Here is a 20482-nt window from a genome sequence, read left to right on the forward strand (position 1 = left end):
GTCTGTTTTATCTGATATAAGCATGGCTATCCCAGATTTTTTTTATTTTATTTTTATTTTCATGAAATTTCTTTTTCATTCTTTTACTTTCATTCTATGTGTGTCTTTTGATCTAAAGTGAGTCTCCTGTAGGCAACATATGTAAAGATCTTGTTCTTTTTTACTCATTCAGCTACACTATCTGTTGGTTGGAGCATTTACTCCATTTAAACTAAAGTAATTGTTGATAGATATGCAGTTATTACCAAATTATTATTCATATTTTTTTATCTTCTTTGTTATCTTCTTCTTAAAGAAGTCGCTATAACATTTTTTGTAATACTGGTTTGGTAATACGGTTAATGAACTCCTTTAGCTTTTTCTTGTCTGGTAAGCTCTTTATCTGTCCTTCAATTCTAAATTATAGCTTTGCTGTGTAGAGTAATCTTGGTTGTAGGTTCTGGTTTTCATCACTTTGAATATTTCCTGCCAGTCAGTTTTGGCCTGCAAAGTTTCTGTTGAGAAATCAACTGACAGTCTTATGGGAGCTCCCTTGTAAGTAACTGTAAGGACTGTTTTTCTCTTGCTGCTTTTAAGAGTCTCTCTTTGTCTTTAACCTTTGGCATTTTAATTATGATGTGTCTTGGTGTGGGCCTCTTTGGGTTCATCTTGTTTGGGACTCTGCACTTTCTGGGCTTGTATGTCTATTTCCTTTGCCAGGTTAGGGAAGTTTTCTGTCATTATTTCTTCAAACCGTTTTTTCAATTCCTTGCTCTCTTCTCTTTCTGGTACCTCAATGATGCAAATGTTGGTATGCTTGCTGTTGTTCCAGAGGCCTCATAAACAGTCCACATTTTTTAAATTCTTTTTTCTTTTTGCTGTTCTGATTGGGTGTTTTCTGCTACTTTGTCTTCCAAATTGCTAATTTGATCCTCTGCTCCATCTAGTCTGCTGGTGATTCCTTCTAGTGCACTTTTTATTTCAGTTATTGTATTCTTCATTTCTGATGGGTTTCTTTTTATGTTTTCTATTTTATTTTTATATTTTCTGTCTCTTTGTTAAAGTTCTCATTGAGTTCATCTATTCTTCCCCTAAGTTCATTGAGCATCTTTATAACCAGTGTTTTTAACTCTGCGTCTGGTAGTTTGCTTGTCTCCATTTTGTTTAGTTCTTTTTCTGGAGCTTTGTTCTGTGTTGTCATTTGGGGCATGTTTCTTTGTCTTCTCATTTTGGCTGCATCCCTGTGTTTATTTCTATGTATTAGGTAGAACTGCTGTGTCTCCCCATCTTTGTAGAGTGACCTTATGTAGTAGGTGTCCTGTGGGGCCCAGTGGCACAGTTTCACTGGTCAGCTGAGCCAGGTGCCGCATGTGTGTCCCTGTGTGGGTTGTGTGTACCCTCCTGTTGTAGTTGAGCCTTGATTGCTGTTTGTACATCAATAGAAGGGATTAACCTTCAGGCTGATTGGTTATAAGGACTTGCTGTGACAACAGTGGAAGAGGTTTTGTGCAGGGGCTGACCCTATGGAGTAGGGTTTGCTTTAGCAGGGCTATGCTGCCTGCCTAGTTTTCCCTTTAGGTGTGTTTTCTGTGGAGGCAGCTGGGTGGTGCTCCAGCTCCAGCCACCAAGTATGCCAGTCCTAGGGTCTCCTTGGGGAGGGGCCCTGCTGCAGGCCAAGTTCAGCCACAGCCTGTGACCTGCCCAGGGCTACCTGGCATGAGCCACAAAGCAATCCACAGGTGATAGCCACCCACTGTAGGCTTGAAGGTGCCTGGGAGAGGCCAGGCCATGGACTGAGTCTAGCTCACATTAATGCCAGGCTTGGAGCTGCTCAGCACGAGGTACAGGGCATGCCAAGGCCAGATGCTGCCTGTTTGGGTTTTGTGAACCTTTGAGAGATTTTAGGAAAGTCCACAGCATGAGCCAAGACAGGCCCTTAATTTGGAAAAGCCACTGAAAGCTGCATGGGTGGGTTTGCAAGTTGGGTGGGGTAGGGTCTCAGAGAATCCCCAGGCAGGGTGAACAGTGTTAGCCAGGTTGATGGAGACTCAGATATGGTGGCTGCCTGCACCTGCACTCCAGGATAGGGGAAGGCTCAACAGAGCAATAATGGATTCTACCAGTACTTCTGTCTGGGAGAAAGCTGCCTCTCGAACTCTCACCCTGAAGCCAGACAATTCAGTTCCTCCCCGTATATCCCTGGCATTTTTCAAGCTGCTGCCCCAGTGCTGGAGCTCAGAGCAAGTGAGTCCATCAGTGAGTAAGTCCATGCATGGGCCCTTTAAGAGGAATGCCTGGGACTGCAGCCTTCCTCTTCGTACTCAGCCCCAATCGCTGCTGGTTTTCATAGCCACAAGCTGTGGATACTTCTCTTCCCAGCACTGGAACCCTGGGTGGGGAGACTGGTGTGGAGATGGGACCCTTCACTCCTCTGGGGGCAAGGGAGGGACCTCCATAGCTGAGATATCCCTCCCAGTTTTTAATGGCCACACATGGGTTTGTGACCAGCCTGTTCCGCATCTCAGCTGCTCCTACCTACCAGTCTTGAGGTGGCTTCTTCCGTATGTCCTTAGTTGTAGGACTTCTGTTCAGCTAGACTTCAGGTGATTCTCAATGATAGTTGTTCTGTAGTTTAGTTGTAATTTTGATGTGGTCATGAGAGGAAGCAAGCACAGCATTTACCTACTCTGCCATCTTGTCTGGAAATCATCTATTTTTCCTATTTCATAATAGACGTAATTAACAGAAAACTATTTGTAAACTTGTTAAATAGGTTTTGAAATTAACTCTGTTGTTTTTTTCGGTCTCAAATCAAACTAATGTCTGTGTGAAAAGGAGTGCTTACAATTGAATTAGTTTCTCTATTCTGATCTTGACAAATATCAACTTAATTTTTTTAACTTCAAGAGACCAAAAATTGAGATTGGTTATAATTCATAGAAATTTCCCATTAGATTTTTCTAAATAATATGTATATAATTTCTCTGATACAATTCTATTAAAATGTGGTTAATTTTTATTTTGGGGGGGTACATCAACTGTATGAATGACTGTATGAAAATTGATAGTGTGCAGACAACATTGGTAGGTAAATAATACAATTTTAAAATTGCAAAAGAAGAGTAGTTGTTTAAATACATGATAATTTAGCCCACATGGGTGAAGTACTAGTATGGAAAAAATAAAAAGTGTAAGAATGTTTTGAATAGATAACAATGATAACTAAAAAGGATTTGGTAGTGATTTATGCTTTCAATGATATATGAATTTGCAACCTGCTTTGTTGCTGAATCTGCCACTTAAATATAACAAATCCTAATAAATTACCATAACTTTTCTAAAACTACAAAGGACTTCAGATTTTTTTGGTCAGTTATTTTATAGATGAGGAAATGGAGGACTAGAATTTATGGTCACCCACCAGGTTAGTTGCAGAGCCTTTGGGTTAAGGATTATGACATATACCTGTCTGCTTAGCACCCAACATTTACCTGGGCATTGAAACGATGGTGAGTCAATATTTGTTAGCTAAAACACACAGACCAGTGCACTTTGTCAGGTTTGCCTGTTATTTTTCAAACCATACCTAGGGAATTCAGATCAGTTTTAGAGGCTGTCATATTTTCTACGAGTTTATTTTTAATTATGTCTCATGTTTCTTTTCACAAAATAATCACCATTGCAAATTGTTAACGTGTGTTTTACCATGTGGCTGGGAAAGAGAGTCCTTACAGTTAACAAAAGGCAGATAAAAGAACACTTAAGTCTGGTTGCAGCCTTCCTAGCTGTGTAATTTACCACAAAATTTAGTTTACTCGTGTATAAAAGGAAGAAGTTGGATGAGCTAATCTCTAATATTTATTTTTTAAACTTAAAAAAAGTCTCAACAATAAAAAAAGTCAAAAGACCTGATTTAAAAATAGATAAAGGACTTGAATAGACTTTTCTCCAAAGCTGATACAATGGGCCATTTGTATATAATCTTTGGAGACATCATATACATATGAAAAGATGCTTAACATCTCTAAACATCAGAAATACAAATTAAAACACAATGTGATGTCAACTCACATCCATTAGGATGGCTACTCTAAAAAAAAAACACCCCAGAAAATGATTATTGATGAAGATATGGAGAAATTGGAACTCTTGTGCACTGTTGTAGGATTGTAAAATGATTCAACTGCTATGGAAAACAGTATGATGTTTCCTCAAAAAATTAAAAAAAGAACTAAGATATGATCCAGCAATCCTGTTCAGGATATATATCCAAAAGAATTGAAAGCAAGATCTTGAAGAGATAATTCCACTCCCATATTTACTGCAGCATTATTCACAATAGTCAAGAGATAGAAGCAACCGAAATGTCTACTGAAAGATGGTGTACATATGTACTGTGGTACATATGTACAGTGGAATATCATTCAGCCTCAAAAAGGAAGGGAATCCTGGAACATGTTACAACATGGGTGAACCTTGAAGACATTATACTAAGTAAAATAAGCCCTGCACAAAAAGACAGATACTGTTTGATTCCACCTACATGAATTATCTGAAGTAGTCAAACTCACAGAAACAGAAAGTAGGATGGTGGTTATCAGGGCCTGAGGGAAGGGGAAAATTGGGAGTTGTTTAATGGGTACAGAGTTTTAGTTGTGCAAGAGGAAAAAGTTCTTCAGATCTGTTGTACAACAATATGAAAATACTTAATCCTACTGAACTGTACACTAAAAATGGTTAAGATGGTAAATTTTGTTATTTTTTTCACTACTAAAATTTTTTAAAAATATCTGATTTTTTATTGTTAAAGAAAAAACTTTTTCAATTTATTCCTTTCTTGAAACATCAATGTCTAGTGCAAGACTTCTAACTTCTAAGTATTACGTACTTATGTATGTAATATTATTATATTCTGGTGCCCACATAGACAGGCCTAAATACCTTAAGCTTCTGGAAGAAACTTGTGAGCCTGATAAAAAAATTTTTTTAAACCATCTTTTTTTCTGCTATTTGAAAGAAGCTTGCCATTATATATTCTAGTGGTGGGAACATTAGTGCACCAATGAAAGAACAGTGTTTTATATGGCACAGGAGGGTCATTCTTACTGAGAGACTTAAGAAAGCCAGTCTCAAAGCTCCCTGAGATTCTTTTTCTTTTTTCTTCCTTCCTCCCTTCTTCCCTCCCTCCTTCCCTCTACCTCCCTTTGTCCCTCCCTCCATCCCTCCCTTTCTTTCCCTTTTTTTTGGTTATTCTGTAGGTTCAGAGCTTCATGCGGGGATGGTTGTGTAGAAGGAAATGGAAGACCATTGTGCAGGATTACATTTGTTCTCCTCATGCTGAAAGTATGAGGAAGAGAAATCAAATTGTGTTCACTATGGTCGAGGCTGAGTCCGAGTATGTTCACCAGCTCTACATCCTGGTCAATGGCTTCCTCCGGCCCCTACGAATGGCCGCCAGCTCCAAGAAGCCCCCTATCAGTCACGATGATGTCAGCAGTATTTTTCTCAACAGGTTTGTCTTGGCATAAATCAAAGAGTCATGTGCCACTTGTATTTCTTAAAATGACTTTTTACTCTATTCTTAAAAGAATAGGTATCATAAATTCACTTTCATGAGTTTATGATATTGAAAATAAGAAAGCTATCATTTATGTTTCATTTTTAGTCCAAATTTCTATATCTTTATCTTGAATCTTGGCATACAGCTCTCTGGTTTTCTTCTTTATTTGACATAGGTTTTCTTGTCATTATGTGGTGTGTGTGTGTGTGTGTGTGTGTGTGTGTGTGTGTGTGTGTTTATTGGGGAAGATCATCTCCCTCACAAACTGAGGGAATGGAGTGATTAATGGGTCTTTGCATGTAATTATACAAAAGTACTTTAGGGAGAGCAAAAACTAACAGAAGGCCTGAGACTCTCTAGTAAATTTATTCGCTCAATAAATATTTATAGTGTCCTTACTGCTGAGGATTCATCAGTGAACAAAGAAAAAAAAAATCCCTGCCTTCATGGAACTTAAATTTCCCTGAGGGAAGACAGACAATTAATAGTGAACAGTGAAGTGAATATGTGGTATATTATGTGATGATGAGTACTGTGGAAAAAATAAAGTGAAGGAGGTAATAGGGGAAAGAGAGTGCTTGTGTGTTTTACTTAATATTTTAGTTATTTGTTTTTGAGTAGATAATACATTTCCATGTTCAAAGGTCAAAACAACATGAAAACATCAAACAACAGTTAGAAGTCTCACTCTTACCCTGTCTTTGCCCACCACATTTCCCCCACTTTGTATACCATGTTTCCCCGAAAATAAGACCTAGCCAGACCATCAGCTCTAATGCATCTTTTGGAGCAAAAATTAATGTAAGACCCGGTCTTATTTTACTGTAAGACTGGGTATAATATAATATAATATAATATAATATAATATAATATAATATAATATAATAATATAATATAATACCAGGTCTATATAATATAATATAATGTAATATAATACTGCATCTTATATTAATTTTTGCTCCAAAAGACGCATGAGAGCTGATTGTCCAGCTAGGTCTTATTTTCAGGGAAATGGTATGTATATAACCATTTTAGTTAGTTTCTTATGTACCTTCCAGTGTTTTTTGATACAGGTTCAATCAAGTATGCATTTTGAATCTTATTTTCTCCCTTATTACACAAAAGGCAATGTACTTTAACATATACTTATTTTTTTCACTTAACAGTGTATACTGGACAGCTTTCCATATTGATATGTAAAGAGCATTCTATTTTTTTTAAAATTGCTGCTTGGTATTATATTATGTGAATGTGCCATAGTTTTTTTGTTTGTTTTGTTTTTAAATATAGCTAGTCTTTAGAAAGGCCTCAAAGGTAAGTCAACATTTGAACAAAGACTTGAGTTGGTGAGGAAGTAGCCATGTGGCTACCTGGGGGGAAAGTGATGCAAACAGAGGGGACTGCCTGTGCAAAGGTCCTGGGACTGGAGCAGGCCTGGCTTGTTTGTTTGAGAAACTGCCAAGGTCAGTGTGGATGAAGGGGGACGTTAGAACACTAACAGTAAGACATCGTAAAATGTTTGCTTTTACTTGAAGTGAGATAGGGAGACACTGGTAGGGTTTTGAGCAGGCTAGTGGTATGACTTGACTTATTTTTGAAAGGCTTACTCTGGCTTCTCTATTGAGAATAGACTGTGAGCAGATCAGTTTGGAGGCTATTTCAATAAGCCAGGTGAGAGATGATTAGAGCAGGGAGGCCTGTTAGGTGGCTATTGTGATAATCCAACCAATAGATAATTGTTAACGGAGAAAGTGATAAGTGGTTGGATTCTGGATATATTTTTAACGGAGAGCCAGTAAGATTTTTTGATGAGTTTGATGTGGATTTTGAGGTAAAGCAAAAAGCAGATAAGATTCCAAGGTGTTTGGCCTGAATAACCCGAAGTATGGAGGTGCTATTTACTAAATGGGGGGAGATTGAGGCAAGAACAGATTTAAAGGAAAGGTAAAGAGTTTTCTGCTTGGACCTGTCGAGCATGAGATTCTGTTAGCCATCCAAATGGGGAAATCAAGTGATCAGGGATTGGATATTAGTCTGGGTAATATAGTTAAGGTAGGGGTCTGGGCTGGAGATATAAATTTGGGAGACCAATAGCATAAAGATAATATTTAATGCTGTAGTCTGAATGAGGTTTCCAAGGGAGTGAATACAGATGCATGAAAGAAGAGGAACAAGGACTGAGCCCTGGAATATTCCAACGTTTAGAGGTTAGGAAGATGAAGAGGAGCTATAATATGATAGTAAAGAGGATGAATTAGAGTTGCAGGATGAAAACCAGAATGGGTTGTCCTAGAGACCAAAGCAAGAGGGAATAAACAACTATGTCAAAAAGAGGTCAAATAGAATGATAACTGAGAACTGACTGGATTTAACAACTTGGAGCTTATTGGTAATTTTAATGAGGAACCAAAACCAGATTAGATAGAGGGAACGAAGGAGAGAATGGGGAATTGGAACTGGACAGAGTGGGTATAGAAAACCCTTTCAAAGGAGGGTTGATGTGAAAAGGAGCAGAGACACAAGGTAGTACCTGGAGATAAATAAAAAAGTATAGAAAAGTGTGTGTGTGTGTGTATTTTAAGATGGGATAAGATCCTCAGAGGAGAGAAGTTCAAAGGCCCGAGAGGCCAGGATACTGGCAGGTTTGTGTGCATATTGGAGTCACCAAGAATTATGACAGAAGCAGTGTTGGAGGAAAGACTGACAGTGAGCTGGGCGCTCAGAGCTCAGGGTGTTAGAAGAGTGGCTGGAGGGTTTGCAGATGACGACAAAAAGGAGGTCATGAGTGGAAGTCTGACAGCATGAGATCAACGCTAAGCTTTTCTGTTGTGAAGGAGGGAGATTTTCCCACACTGGGTGGCAATGGCTCCACTCAAGACTAAACTGTATAATTTTTGATTTTTTTTTTTACAGTGAAACAATCATGTTTCTTCATGAAATATTTCATCAAGGACTGAAGGCAAGGATAGCAAACTGGCCTACTTTAATTTTAGGTAAGTGCGTGCTTTAGAGATACAAGATTTTCTCTTAATATGGTTACAATTAGAGGAAAATAACTTCAACATCATTCAGCTGAAGCTGTTGCGTTTTCCTGTTGACCTGTGAGCTTCTTTAACTTATTGGGAATTTGTCACATTGGCCTTCGGGCCCTGTCCTAATATCCTTTCTCCTGGCCTGTCATAGTTATTTGGGGCTAGAGTTAGGCTGTGTTTCCCCGGGGGTGGGGGTACATTCTATCAGATCAGTCATTCAGGCATCTGCTCTGGGGCCCCATGCATGTGTGACACCTGGTCCTGGGAGCCACTCTCTGCCACTCCCGTTGAGTGAACACAGCCAGTCCACCCTCTCCCCATTCCTTAGATAAATTACCGATCACCAGAAGAAACTGCCATGTTTACTTCTTCTTTCCAGCTGATCTGTTTGATATTTTGCTCCCCATGCTGAACATTTATCAAGAATTTGTGCGTAATCACCAGTACAGTCTCCAAGTGCTTGCCAATTGTAAGCAAAACAGAGATTTTGACAAACTCTTAAAACAGTATGAAGCCAACCCTGCCTGCGAGGGAAGGATGCTGGAAACATTCTTGACCTATCCAATGTTTCAGGTAAGTCCTCTGGGATGTATTGTTTAGGTCATCGGTTCCAGCTTGATGTTTCTGATACCTGGTGTGACCAGAGTGAGATGTGCAGGGATCCTTTGTGAGGAATTATGGCACCTAGGTATCATTTGTCATCTTGAGTTTGAGGGATCAATAAATTTATGCCACACATTCTTTCTCTGTCCAGCATATGTAAGAAAACCAGGCATTTTTGAGACAATTAAATAAAAAAATGATTTTTTTGAATAGCAGCACAATTTTCCCTTTACAGAAAGATTCCACACAGACCTCTTCCATGAAGTCTCCTCCTCCAGCATGTTTAAAAATATTATTAGGTTTACAGAAATAGGATGCTGTGCAAATGTTCCAGTGTGTGCTGGTTGCATAAAAGGTTCCTAAGGAATGGAGTGGAATGCTGGGAAAGTCTTTGTTTTTGTTGTGATTGCTGTTGAGTCTCCCTTGGCTGGAGCTTTGGAGAGCAGAAGGAGGACCTCCCCAGTCACAGAGGCTGTGGAGACAGGAGTCAGAGGCACTGGCTGGACCTGGGGACTCTTGGCCCCCGTCAGGATGCTGCAGGGAGGCTGGGGCTTGTCCTGACATTCACTCTGTGAGAGCAGAGCAAAGCAAGGGATCAAGTACACTTGTGTTCTTTCCTACATCTAGGGTTTTACCATTAAGAGCTCTTGAGTGAGAACTGCAGAGGCCAAAATGTGAATTGAAGCTCATGTTCTTTTGAAAAGTGTTGATTCTGTTCTTTTGGAAAAGCATCGAGTGTTCCCATTGTGGAATTTATGGGGCTTCTAGCCAGCCCTCTAGATTGTCATGTGGTAAACTGATTCTCCTAATCACGTGTGTTAGGGTTTCTGTGGAGAACTTTGTCTCCCTGGACAGGCATGTCTGACCCCAGCCCATCATTTTATAGCCTCAGAAAGAAACTTTGCCCTGGTTCATAATTGTTTATCTTAGCGTTTGTCAATCCTGCTTGAAATTCTGGAAGTCACCATAGAAGATTTTTAAAAACCAAAAGGATGCATCTGAAACAACTTAAGTATAGTGAAACTTTATAATATTATTGTGGTTTTTTCATGGAACTAAATTGTTTGAACCCTTTGCCTCTCTGAGGAAATATTTGTAAAATATTTCACAAGGAAAACTTCAAAGCAAAAAAAGGCTTTTATTTTTGATAACCTTATACAAAATTGTAATTTACGATTTTATTTATAGTGAAACAGGTTTTATATAATGCAGTGTTCTTCTGAGATTCTATTGGAATCTTTGGCAGTTATCTCTAGCTGATGATTAAAATATCCTAGATTGTATCTGTTCAGCAACCTCAACTCAGGTGAATATACAAAGGTAGAGTTGTGAAAGACACACGGAACATTCAGAGAGATTCCTAGCTCCCTTTTTCACAGCCTACTGATATCTTTCCAAGTGCTACTATATCCCCCTGATGTGACTCTCTCAATGTTTTAAGATTCCGCCACCTTTCCCTCCCTCCTCCTGGCATTGAAGCCCAATAACAATGACTTGGCATTTCGATTGACCCTGAGGAATCCCCATAATGTCAGAAAAAGACCACTGGACTGGAAATCTTTAGGAGACTTGGATGTCTTGCTCCCCCTTCAGTCATATGGAACCAGCCTAAATCTCCATTTCTTAAACTCAAAATTGAGGGAACAGGCCTCTGGTTGTCTCCCAGAGCATTAGCTCATGGACTCTGTGATCCGACACAGACTAGACTGGTTCTGAAAGTTTGGGTTGGATCACTTTGTGGTGCTGCAAGGAGCCTGGTGGTAGTCTGGCCCCACCCCATGCCCACCAAGACAGTGATGGCCCTACAGCCTAGAACTGAGCTAACAGGTCAGACGTTGAGATTTTCCAGGTTTTTTTCACACCAGGGTCACCAAAGGTCTCAGCTTGTGAGAGCCATCGTTCTGGGAAAAGCCACCAACTTAAAGAATTTAGCCAGAATTGGTCCAACTGCAAGAAATGTGCAAATTGAAAGAGCACTGCCTTGCGCTGTTTATTTATTTGCTTTCCCATAACTGTCTTGCTGCTGTATAACTATTCTGAATAGACCAAGAGGGGAAATCATCAGCGTTTGCTGCCCATGGACCTCATTCTCCTCGGTGTCTCTCCTCTGTCTTGTTCCGTTGGCGTCTCTCCCTCTTGCCCTCTCTTTGGAGTGACCATGTGGAACAGTGGGGGGAACGGCCCTTTCTAGATGCTTGAAGATGTTTCTTACGAGGTCCATGCCCATTCTATTCTTTTTGTTGCTTTTTGGTCCTTTCAGTAATGAGGTGAAATAGTCATGAAGGCCTTCGCTCCCTCACGTGATCCAGGGGTATCCAATCCCCTCAGCACGCATCTCAGCAAATGTTCTTCTGCCTTGCTCCACTGTAGGCTGACACCTGGGGATGAGGTTGGGGCGTTGCACATTTTTGCTGTTTAACAACAATGGAAGCCTTGACCCTAGTTCATACCACCAAGGGCCTCTGCCCAGACTTATTTTGGAGCCTAGATATAGGGGCAGGAGTGGGGCAGAGGGAGAAGGAGAGGCGGTTGGTGACTTTTTGCCTGTGTATGTGTAGAAAAATGTCGTGTTCTACCTCATTCTGTGCCCTTCGTCAAGTAAGTCAATTGCTGCTGTTAAAGAACTATGTTGAATTATGGAAACATGGAGGCATTGTAGAACTTAAATGATGCAGTGAATTTACCCTCAAGTGAACTGTCAGACAAGTAAGTTCAAGTGTTGCCAAGAAATTTGTTATGGAAAATAATGTAGTCATTAACATAATGTTTATTTAGCAAAGACAGTGGCTTGGCTGGTACTGTTTCACTGGGCTCCAGCTACTCATAAGGCCATAGGTGAGCGGATCATGAAATGCTTCTGACAAGAACAGCACTGTTCTTGTTCTCCAGAAAGTAGCCACCTATTTACTGTAACTGAAGAGCAAGCTAATTAATGTTAATAAATTGACAAGTATTGTTCCATAATTGAAAGCAGAATTATGATTCATCTAGACAGCACTTTCTATGATTCTTGGGTTTTTTGGGAACAGATTTATAATAAGCTCTTGAATATACAGATGAGCTCTTCGGAGAGCCATCCACTTGGTCTGCTTTTTGGAAGTTTCAGGCTTGTTTATTCCTCCAACTAGAAATTGGAAAGGGCCAGTTACTGAATTTCAAATCCATCCTCTTGAATCTTAGCCAAGGGGCTCTCTAAAATAGATTTAATTAATGGGGGAGGATGGTGAAACTTTCGACTAAACTTAGTTTCGTAGGTTTTCAGTGCATTATAAGTAGTCAGGCTCTCCCACTCCTGCCCTTTTTGTTATGAAAAACTGAGCACATTAGCTGTTGGTTGCCTTGATTTTCTTGTAGAACTACTAATTTAGAGCCAAACTTTTATCAATCATGGGATTATGCAAAAGAGATATTTGAAAGCATCCTTATCCCAAGAGCCTTCGCCAAGTGGGACATCCCTACAGGCTGTTTTAGTGAGAAGTTTCTGGGATGGAGAGAGGCAGAAAGCATCCTACATCCTTCCTTCAAAGGGAGGGGTCTCCTGTGCCCCACCCTCCTATGGCTAAGAAGTCTGTACACTGCCGAAACTTTGACTTGATGACATTTTCTAGGAGAGATTCCAGAGTAGGGGCTTCAGATGGATGTCTGTGCTGCTGGTTGTGCCCTCCGTGCCTCGTGCATAAATGTGGACACTCAGTGAATATTAGTAAATAACCCAATGAAGACCACCACCTGCATGAGAGTAAAAGTAGATCTGTGGATATAGAGCCACTAACGCCTCCGGTCAGAATGGAAGGGGCTACCCCACGGGCCCTCGGAAGCTGTTTTCTTTTCTTCGTTCTCAGAGATCCTTTCAAGTGCTGAGTGAGACCCCAGTTCCACAGAAGAGACACACTGGGTTAGTGCACTGGTCAGAGCTGGGCTCAGGGTTGGCTCTGTTGTTTACTATGAGGCCACCTTGGGCAAGTTACCGAACCTCTCTACACTTTGTTTTCTTATTTGTAAAACAGGGAATAATCCTGTGTTTCTGGAGGACTTGATGCATGTACAAACCTTGAGCACCGATCTGACCCACAGTGGGCAGTGTTATGGTAGCTATTGTTCACATATGTTACTATTAAAATTAAACTCATTGCCCCTGCTTTCTAAAAAAATTTAGTTTCTAATCCAGTAAAAGAATAAATATGTTGAATCACTATAATTTGAGTTAAATCTCTACTGTGGTCTATTAAAACCTTCATGGGATTGGTGGAATTTCTGCCTTTCATGGAATTCAGATAGTCTGTTCATAAACAAAAGTATAAGTAAATAATCTAATTAAATAATACTTTTTACTGCTGGAAGGATGAATTGAGGTAAAGCAGGATCAGAATGTAAAAAGGGTGAATGTATCTTCTTCTCCCATTTTAATCCTTAAAGAGAACATTGCAGTAGGATTGTCATTTTTTTTAAAAAAATTGCTAAAAGGCAAATACACATAAAATACAGACTCAAATGAGTTGATGATAGTTAAATCCGTTTCCCTATGAACCAATTTTCAAAAATTATGATTAAGAAATGTATGATTATATTAAAAAAATCTAAAGAAACAGTTGTTTCTTTGTAGCATAATATTTTATTACTGTTTTCATATGTTCTTGGTGAAGTGTGTGTGTGTGTGTGTGCGTGCACGTGTGTGTGAAGTTTGAAGCGTAGTTTAGTTTGAATCTATTTCTTAAAAAATAGAATTGTAAAACAAAACTGCCAGAGGAGAGATGAGCTCCTCAGATGTGATGACGACACACCAGGGAACGTCCGGGTGTTTCTCAGCCCAACCTCACGCTCACACTGGCCTTTGCATTTAGATCCCCAGGTACATCATTACACTTCATGAGCTCCTAGCTCATACACCCCATGAGCATGTGGAGAGGAAAAGTCTGGAGTTTGCTAAATCAAAACTTGAGGAACTGTCCAGGTATGTGGAGAATTTATAATAAAGGCTTGATATGGGGAAGTGCAAGTTAGTAGTCTGTGTGTCCGTGGAGTGAGAGGCAAGACACAATCCAGCTTCTTAGATTCACCTGCAAGTTTAATGCTAGTTCGTGAGATTGGGTGTATTCTGATTTAAGTTTGGGAATGTTTGCATTTCTTTCAGAGTAACAGAAAAATGATTTTTTGTTGTTACATTTTTGTATTCATATTTGTCAAGAAGCTGCAGAATGTATATTTTGGATTTATCAGTGACTTTTCAGTGTATCAGGCAGTTATTTATATCTGTGTTTCTTTAGCTTATATGGGATAAATGATGCAAAGGTCTCTAGTTTACTCTGCTTCTAAGAAAGGGAATCCTAATTTCAATGAAGGGAGCTGTTCGTAATACGTTGCTTTCCTGTTGCATTTGCAAGCAGCATTCCTAGGACATTCATTGATCACTGCCCTAGTTATCATTTAGAGTCATGATGTACATTGGCCTTGCTTTGGGTCATAACTTGTTGAAGCCTGGACAGCCAGTCTGCTTCCCCCACAGCCCCAGTTACATTGATACAAGTTCCCAGGTGGAGCTCTTCTTTGATTACCTGCTAGGGCAATAGAAAATATCTCTTACACTGATACTGTCTGTGTTGTGTCTGACAGGATAATGCACGATGAAGTGAGTGACACTGAAAACATAAGGAAGAATCTTGCCATAGAAAGAATGATAGTAGAGGGCTGTGATATTTTGCTGGATACCAGCCAAACTTTCATCCGCCAAGGTAAGTCCATATTCAGCAGACCCAATTTTCGTGACCTCTGCTACTCCTGCCTCCTTGTCACTGGCAGATCCAGGAAAGCATACTTGATTTAGCTGTGTGATTCCTGCTGTTCATGCAGGACATCCCCATGGCCTTGCCGGAGGCTGGGGGTGAGGCCCACCTTTGTGCTGTTTCTTTTCAGGGGCCATGAAAAACAGCAACACTATAAGAAACAGTAAGGCATGAGTGGGACAGTAAATTATATTCTGACTGGATGTAGATTACATTCCCTACAGCTCCGAGGAGGACAGAGTGGTCTGGCTGATTGGAATGTCAGTGCCAGGTGGTGATGACATTCAGGCAAAGGCCCAAGAGAAACTTGCATTACTCAAAGCCCTTTCACAGAGCAGTGGGGATAGTGTCTGAAGTGAAAACAGCTGTCTGTTGTTCCCATATTTCATCAGCACTTCTGGAGGCCCCACATGATATGATTTAGCTCGATTGGTAACTTCGGTTACCATGAAATGTCTCACTCTTGACCCTGCCACGCTTTGGTAATGGTGACGGTATCTTGTTTATGGGGTGTGCCTTGGAGGCATCATCCAGTAAATTAAGCTTTTGAAGCATCGAAAATATTTGTATCAGAAACTGGAGAAGCAACAACATAACGGTGTATAACCTCCGTGGCTCTCAAACCAAAGTGGGGGAAGTAAGCCACATCCCAAGTTCTTTTTAAGGGCTTAGGCATTTAGGAGGGGAACATGACCCATGGAATTGATTTCAGACAACATATTGCACACATTTATGATTTTGAACTTGGTGAGGAGTGGCACTTAAATTTGCAATAACTGGAATTTACCTTTAATGTAGTTTCTGTTTCTAATGTGCCAATATTAGTTAAAGATAACTTGCATTTCTGTTGCCTACCAAAATGTGCTGCTTAAAATATTTCGTGCCTCGTCAAAACAAGACCTTATCTGTGCTGTGCACATGAATTTGTGCACGGGATACTTAAAAAGTTTAGCACATGTTGTTCTATTTTCCATTATTTATTTACCAAGAGAGACATCACACATACGTTAAAGTTGGGAAGTATATTTTAGGAAATGAGACCTTTTCTCATTTTTAGATTTCAACTTTAATTTTTCTTCAACTATTAATGGAATATAATTCTAACAGTGGCAGGCCTTCCTAATGTCTTCTCTATTCCTCCACACCAACTGTGTCCCCATCCTGGCTCCTGCCTTCCCAGCCAGCACTTGCCTGCCTCTGTGCCTTTCCGTGTGCTGTCTGTCCCCAGCCTGGGGGCCGGGAATGCCCTCGTCTTTTTCATTCATGCTTCTCAAAGGTCTGCTTTTCCTACCAGGCTCAGGTCAGACACCTCTAAGGAGCCTTCTAATATTTCCCCTTCATCTTCCCATCCTCTCCCCTCCAGTTAGAATGAACCTACCTTGCTCCTCATTGCCAAAGCCTTTTGCTCCTGGTGCACATATTTCGTCCTCTGGTGTATTACAGGCACGTGTTTGCATGCCTATCTCTCCCAAGAGTTACAACTCCGAGGGCAATGTTGGTGATTTCTTGCTTGCCTAGTATGATGCTTTCCATGATGGATTCCTGGAAGATGGGCATTGGATTAAACTGAATTGCTTGTTGAATTGCAGTTTGCGTTGTAAGGTGTCTTATTTTGTGTTTTTCTTGTGTTTAGAATTTACTGAAAAAGACTAGTTGTTGAATTGAGCTTTATAAAATGTAAGAGTGGAAACAAAAGTTTCAATTACTAGTATTCAATTTCTGAAAAGACTTTTGATTGAAAAGGATTGTTAGGCATACATATTTAATATATTTCTACACTTAGGCTGTTTTGATCTAGGTTTGTTAAAAACATCTATAATGAAAAATGCCAGAAGTTTGAATATATTGAATGTCATATTTTTTTCCATTGTCCCTGGAGGAAAGTCAATGACAAGCCACCTCTTCCTTTGATTCACGTCCAAATGTTATTTATTGTTTGTTCTGTATCACACGTTTAAGGCACTCCTATCAGCTATTAATATGTCTGATATAATTATTGTATTGATGTTGATGCAATGATTTGCCTTTCAGCAGTGTTTTTCTGTATTGTGTGGTTTGGTTAGTCTGTTTAAGAAATATTCAATAAATCTGTTTTTTAAAAAAATCATACCTTACTCTGAAAGCAGAAAGAAATCCAATTACAGATAATTTGGAAAGTTTGAATTATTGTGGTTTGGTTGTTCCTATTATCGCTTTTACTAAATACCCTTAATGGGCTTTAAAACTCATTGAGGTGGGTTTTTTTTTTTCCATTCTTTTAAATTTTTAGGGAGTCTATTTTTTATGCAATAGATTACAATTTATGTCTAATTTTGTGTTAGCATTGTGTTATTTCCTTTTAGGGATGACATGAGGTCTGTTTCTGTGTGTGTGTGTGTTTATGTGCGTGCACATGTATGTGTGCATATGTGCAAATATGTGCATGGTTTCAACTTTAAGTGAATTTTTATTCTGAGGAGTAGGACAAATAAGTCACCCAGCTCCTCTGAAAGGCCTCAGCTTCTCTTGAATGTTAGTCCACAGGAATTTAGTGATTGAAATAACAGAAGTTTCATTATAAATTGATTCCAATTATTAGACAGTTGATGACTAGGATGCAAAGTACTGTAGCTCTCGGTGGTCTGATAGTGTCATTTGTTTCCCCAAATCTATTCAAAGTTTGTTGAACAAATGTGTGAGTGTCTGAGGCAATAATGGGAAGACAGTACAGCCACATCACTGGGGGTCAAATGCTTCTCCTCCGCTTTTTGCTCTGTGATATTGGGCAATTTATTTAACCTCTCTTTGCCTCAGTTTCCTCTCCTTAAGTTGCAGTACCTATCCTTTAGGGTTCTTGTGAAGATTAAATGAGCAAATGCTCGCAAAAGCATCTAGACTAGTGCCTGTGAGATTATGACATAAATATTAAAAATCAAGATCCAAACTTTGGAATGAGTTTCTATTTTCAATAACATGATATATATATATATATATATATATATATATATATATATATATATATATATATATATATATATATATTTAGTCGAGGATAAAGGCACTCTAAATTGACATGTTGTACAAAACCCATTATGCAGAGTCAGTGTTGTCTGGAAATATGAATCAGGAAAATTAAATAAAAGTGACTGAATTCAGAGCAAAATGCATTGAGAATGAGGCATGGACATCTCTGGTACCTTCATCATTCCCATATGCAAAGGCATGTATTTTCATTGTGCCAGTGTCCTTTGAACATATCACAGGGGGTCTAGCAATAGTTACACCTTCTCAAATGCCTAACTCAATAACCTGGACAATGCACTTCATTCTTTTCACTGCTGAATGGAATTAAGAATAAGGGCATTACAGCATCAAAAAGACAAGCGATAACAAATGCTGACAAGGATGTGGAGGAAAGGGAACCCTTGTGCACTGTTGGTGGGAATGTAAATGGGTGCAGCCACTGTGGAAAACATTATGGAGGTTCCTCAAAAAACTAAAATTGGAACTACCATATGACCCAACAGTTCCACTTCTGGGATTATATCCAAAGGAAACAAAAACACTAACGAGAAAAATATTTGCCTCTCATGTTCATAGCAGCATTGTTTACGATAGCCAAGACATGGAAACAACCTAAGTGCTCACTGATGATGAATGGATAAAGACATTGTCACATACACACACACACACACACACACACACACACACACTCACACACACACCCCACGGAGTATTATTCAGCCATAAAAAATGACGAAGTCCTACCGTTTTCAACATGGATGAACCTTGAATACATTATGCTAATAAGTCAGAGAAGGAGAGACAGATACTATATGATCTCACTTATATGTGGAATCTAAAAAACAAAACAAAACAAAAACCTGTCAAACTCACAGAAAAACAGATCAGATTTGTGGTTATCAGAAGCGGGGTGGGGGAGACGGAATTGGAGAAAGGTAGTCAAAAAGATACAAACTTGCAGTTATAAGAGAAGTAAGTACTAGGATGTAGTGTAGAGCATGATGACTATAATTAACAGTTGGATAACATATAGGAAAGTCATGAAGAGAGTAGATCAGAAGGTGAAATTTTTTTTTCTTGTAGCTGTGAGATGATGGATATTAATTAACCCTATTGTGGTACTCATTTCATAATATACATAAATCAAACCATCACCTTAAACTTATACAATGATGTACGAGTATGTCAATTATTTCTCAGTAAAACTAGAGGGAAAAGGTAAAACTAAACAAAAAAAGAAAAGAAAAGAAAAGAATCAGGGCCTTAGCTGGTCTTGAATGCCACTCTGGGAATTTAGTGATGGAAATAAGTTTTGAAGGACTATATCATACCAATGGTCTGATAGGAATTACTAATTTGATAATACTTATTTCTCTAATTTGCCTTAATTAGAGAGGAATCTTTAGGTCTCATGGTTGTGTTAAACATCATGTCAAACATAAGATGAAATGTGGAAAAAAATCCACTTAACATGTTTTTTGCAATATAATTATTTTATAAACCAAACAATAGTGTTGAAATTGTTCACTTTTAATTCAGCTGTATAGATTTGTATCCAATCTCCTAGTTGGATATGAGGTGAACAGTTATAGACTAAGCATGTTAGAGCGTGGTGCCAAGGAAACATTTATTTTTTACCTCAAAGCTGAAATTTACAGTATTTACGAATATATGAGTGAACAGTATATTCTATAATTTCTGATTTACAAAATAAATGGTAGGAGCATTTACCAATGAACATATTATTATTAAGTTTGCATAGCCTTGGTAATATTATTTCTGAAAAGGACTCCCAAACCTTCTTGTCCACCAAAATTTCTGTCTAAGCCCCAGGTTTTCACTCTGCCCTAACTGATCTGCCTGGATGACTGCTGACCACCCATGTCAAAGCTGGAACTTACTGCCTTTTCCCATCCTTTCCCTTTACAAGTTTCAGTTGTTGTGTTGCTGAATCCACTGCTGTCTCCTGACCATGCCACCCTGAGAGGCTAACCACTGAGCACTGTTTAGCCTCTCAGGCCTCAGTTTCCCCTTCTGTGAGATAAAGGGGATGATCCAGTTCCTCTGAAAGATCTCCTTTGGCTTTAATTCTACCACGTGAGTCCCATGAGTACAATTCTGCTGCTATTATCTGCTCATCTCCTTCTGTAAGCGTTCTACCTTAGCTCTCTCCATCCCTCCTTTACTCTTCAAGTCTAATTACTTGCAGCCTGTGTTCTCTGCCAATTTGCTCCCACCTATCTCACCTCCCTCATTCACTTTCCTCTTGCCAGTTCCCTTCAGTGCAATCACGCCTTCTCCTGCCCTCTGTTCTCAAGTCCCACGCCCGCCCCCAGAACTGCTTCCATGCTGTTCTCTAGGCCCCAAATAGCTGCCTAGTCTCTTTGTCAAGGAGTGCCACCTAACACCTAAATAGATGGAATCTGGGGGTGGAAGCTTGGTTCCTTTACCATCCTGTACACCTTTATATCTCTGTACAAAACAGATAGTATTTGGAATATTCATATGTTAATATGAATGTTTTA

At 39.4% G+C, this 20482-nt stretch overlaps 1 protein-coding gene across 8 annotated transcripts in view; it reads left to right on the forward strand.

The window, feature by feature from the left end:
- The window catches only part of RASGRF2 (Ras protein specific guanine nucleotide releasing factor 2), a 223405-nt gene that overhangs the window by 97512 nt on the left and 105411 nt on the right, over positions 1 to 20482 (forward strand). For all 8 annotated transcript variants that reach the window (XM_074328781.2, XM_074328780.2, XM_074328774.2 and 5 more), the window contains exons 5-9: positions 5238 to 5491; positions 8453 to 8532; positions 8951 to 9144; positions 14016 to 14125; positions 14785 to 14903. In XM_074328781.2, coding sequence (XP_074184882.2) covers positions 5238 to 5491; positions 8453 to 8532; positions 8951 to 9144; positions 14016 to 14125; positions 14785 to 14903 — 757 coding nt within the window. The remainder of the gene's footprint in view (positions 1 to 5237; positions 5492 to 8452; positions 8533 to 8950; positions 9145 to 14015; positions 14126 to 14784; positions 14904 to 20482) is intronic.

The sequence above is a fragment of the Rhinolophus sinicus genome, chromosome 3 (assembly GCF_057876585.1).
Source record: "Rhinolophus sinicus isolate RSI-liver-muscle chromosome 3, RSI-T2T, whole genome shotgun sequence".
NCBI classification, from domain to species: Eukaryota; Metazoa; Chordata; class Mammalia; order Chiroptera; family Rhinolophidae; genus Rhinolophus; species Rhinolophus sinicus.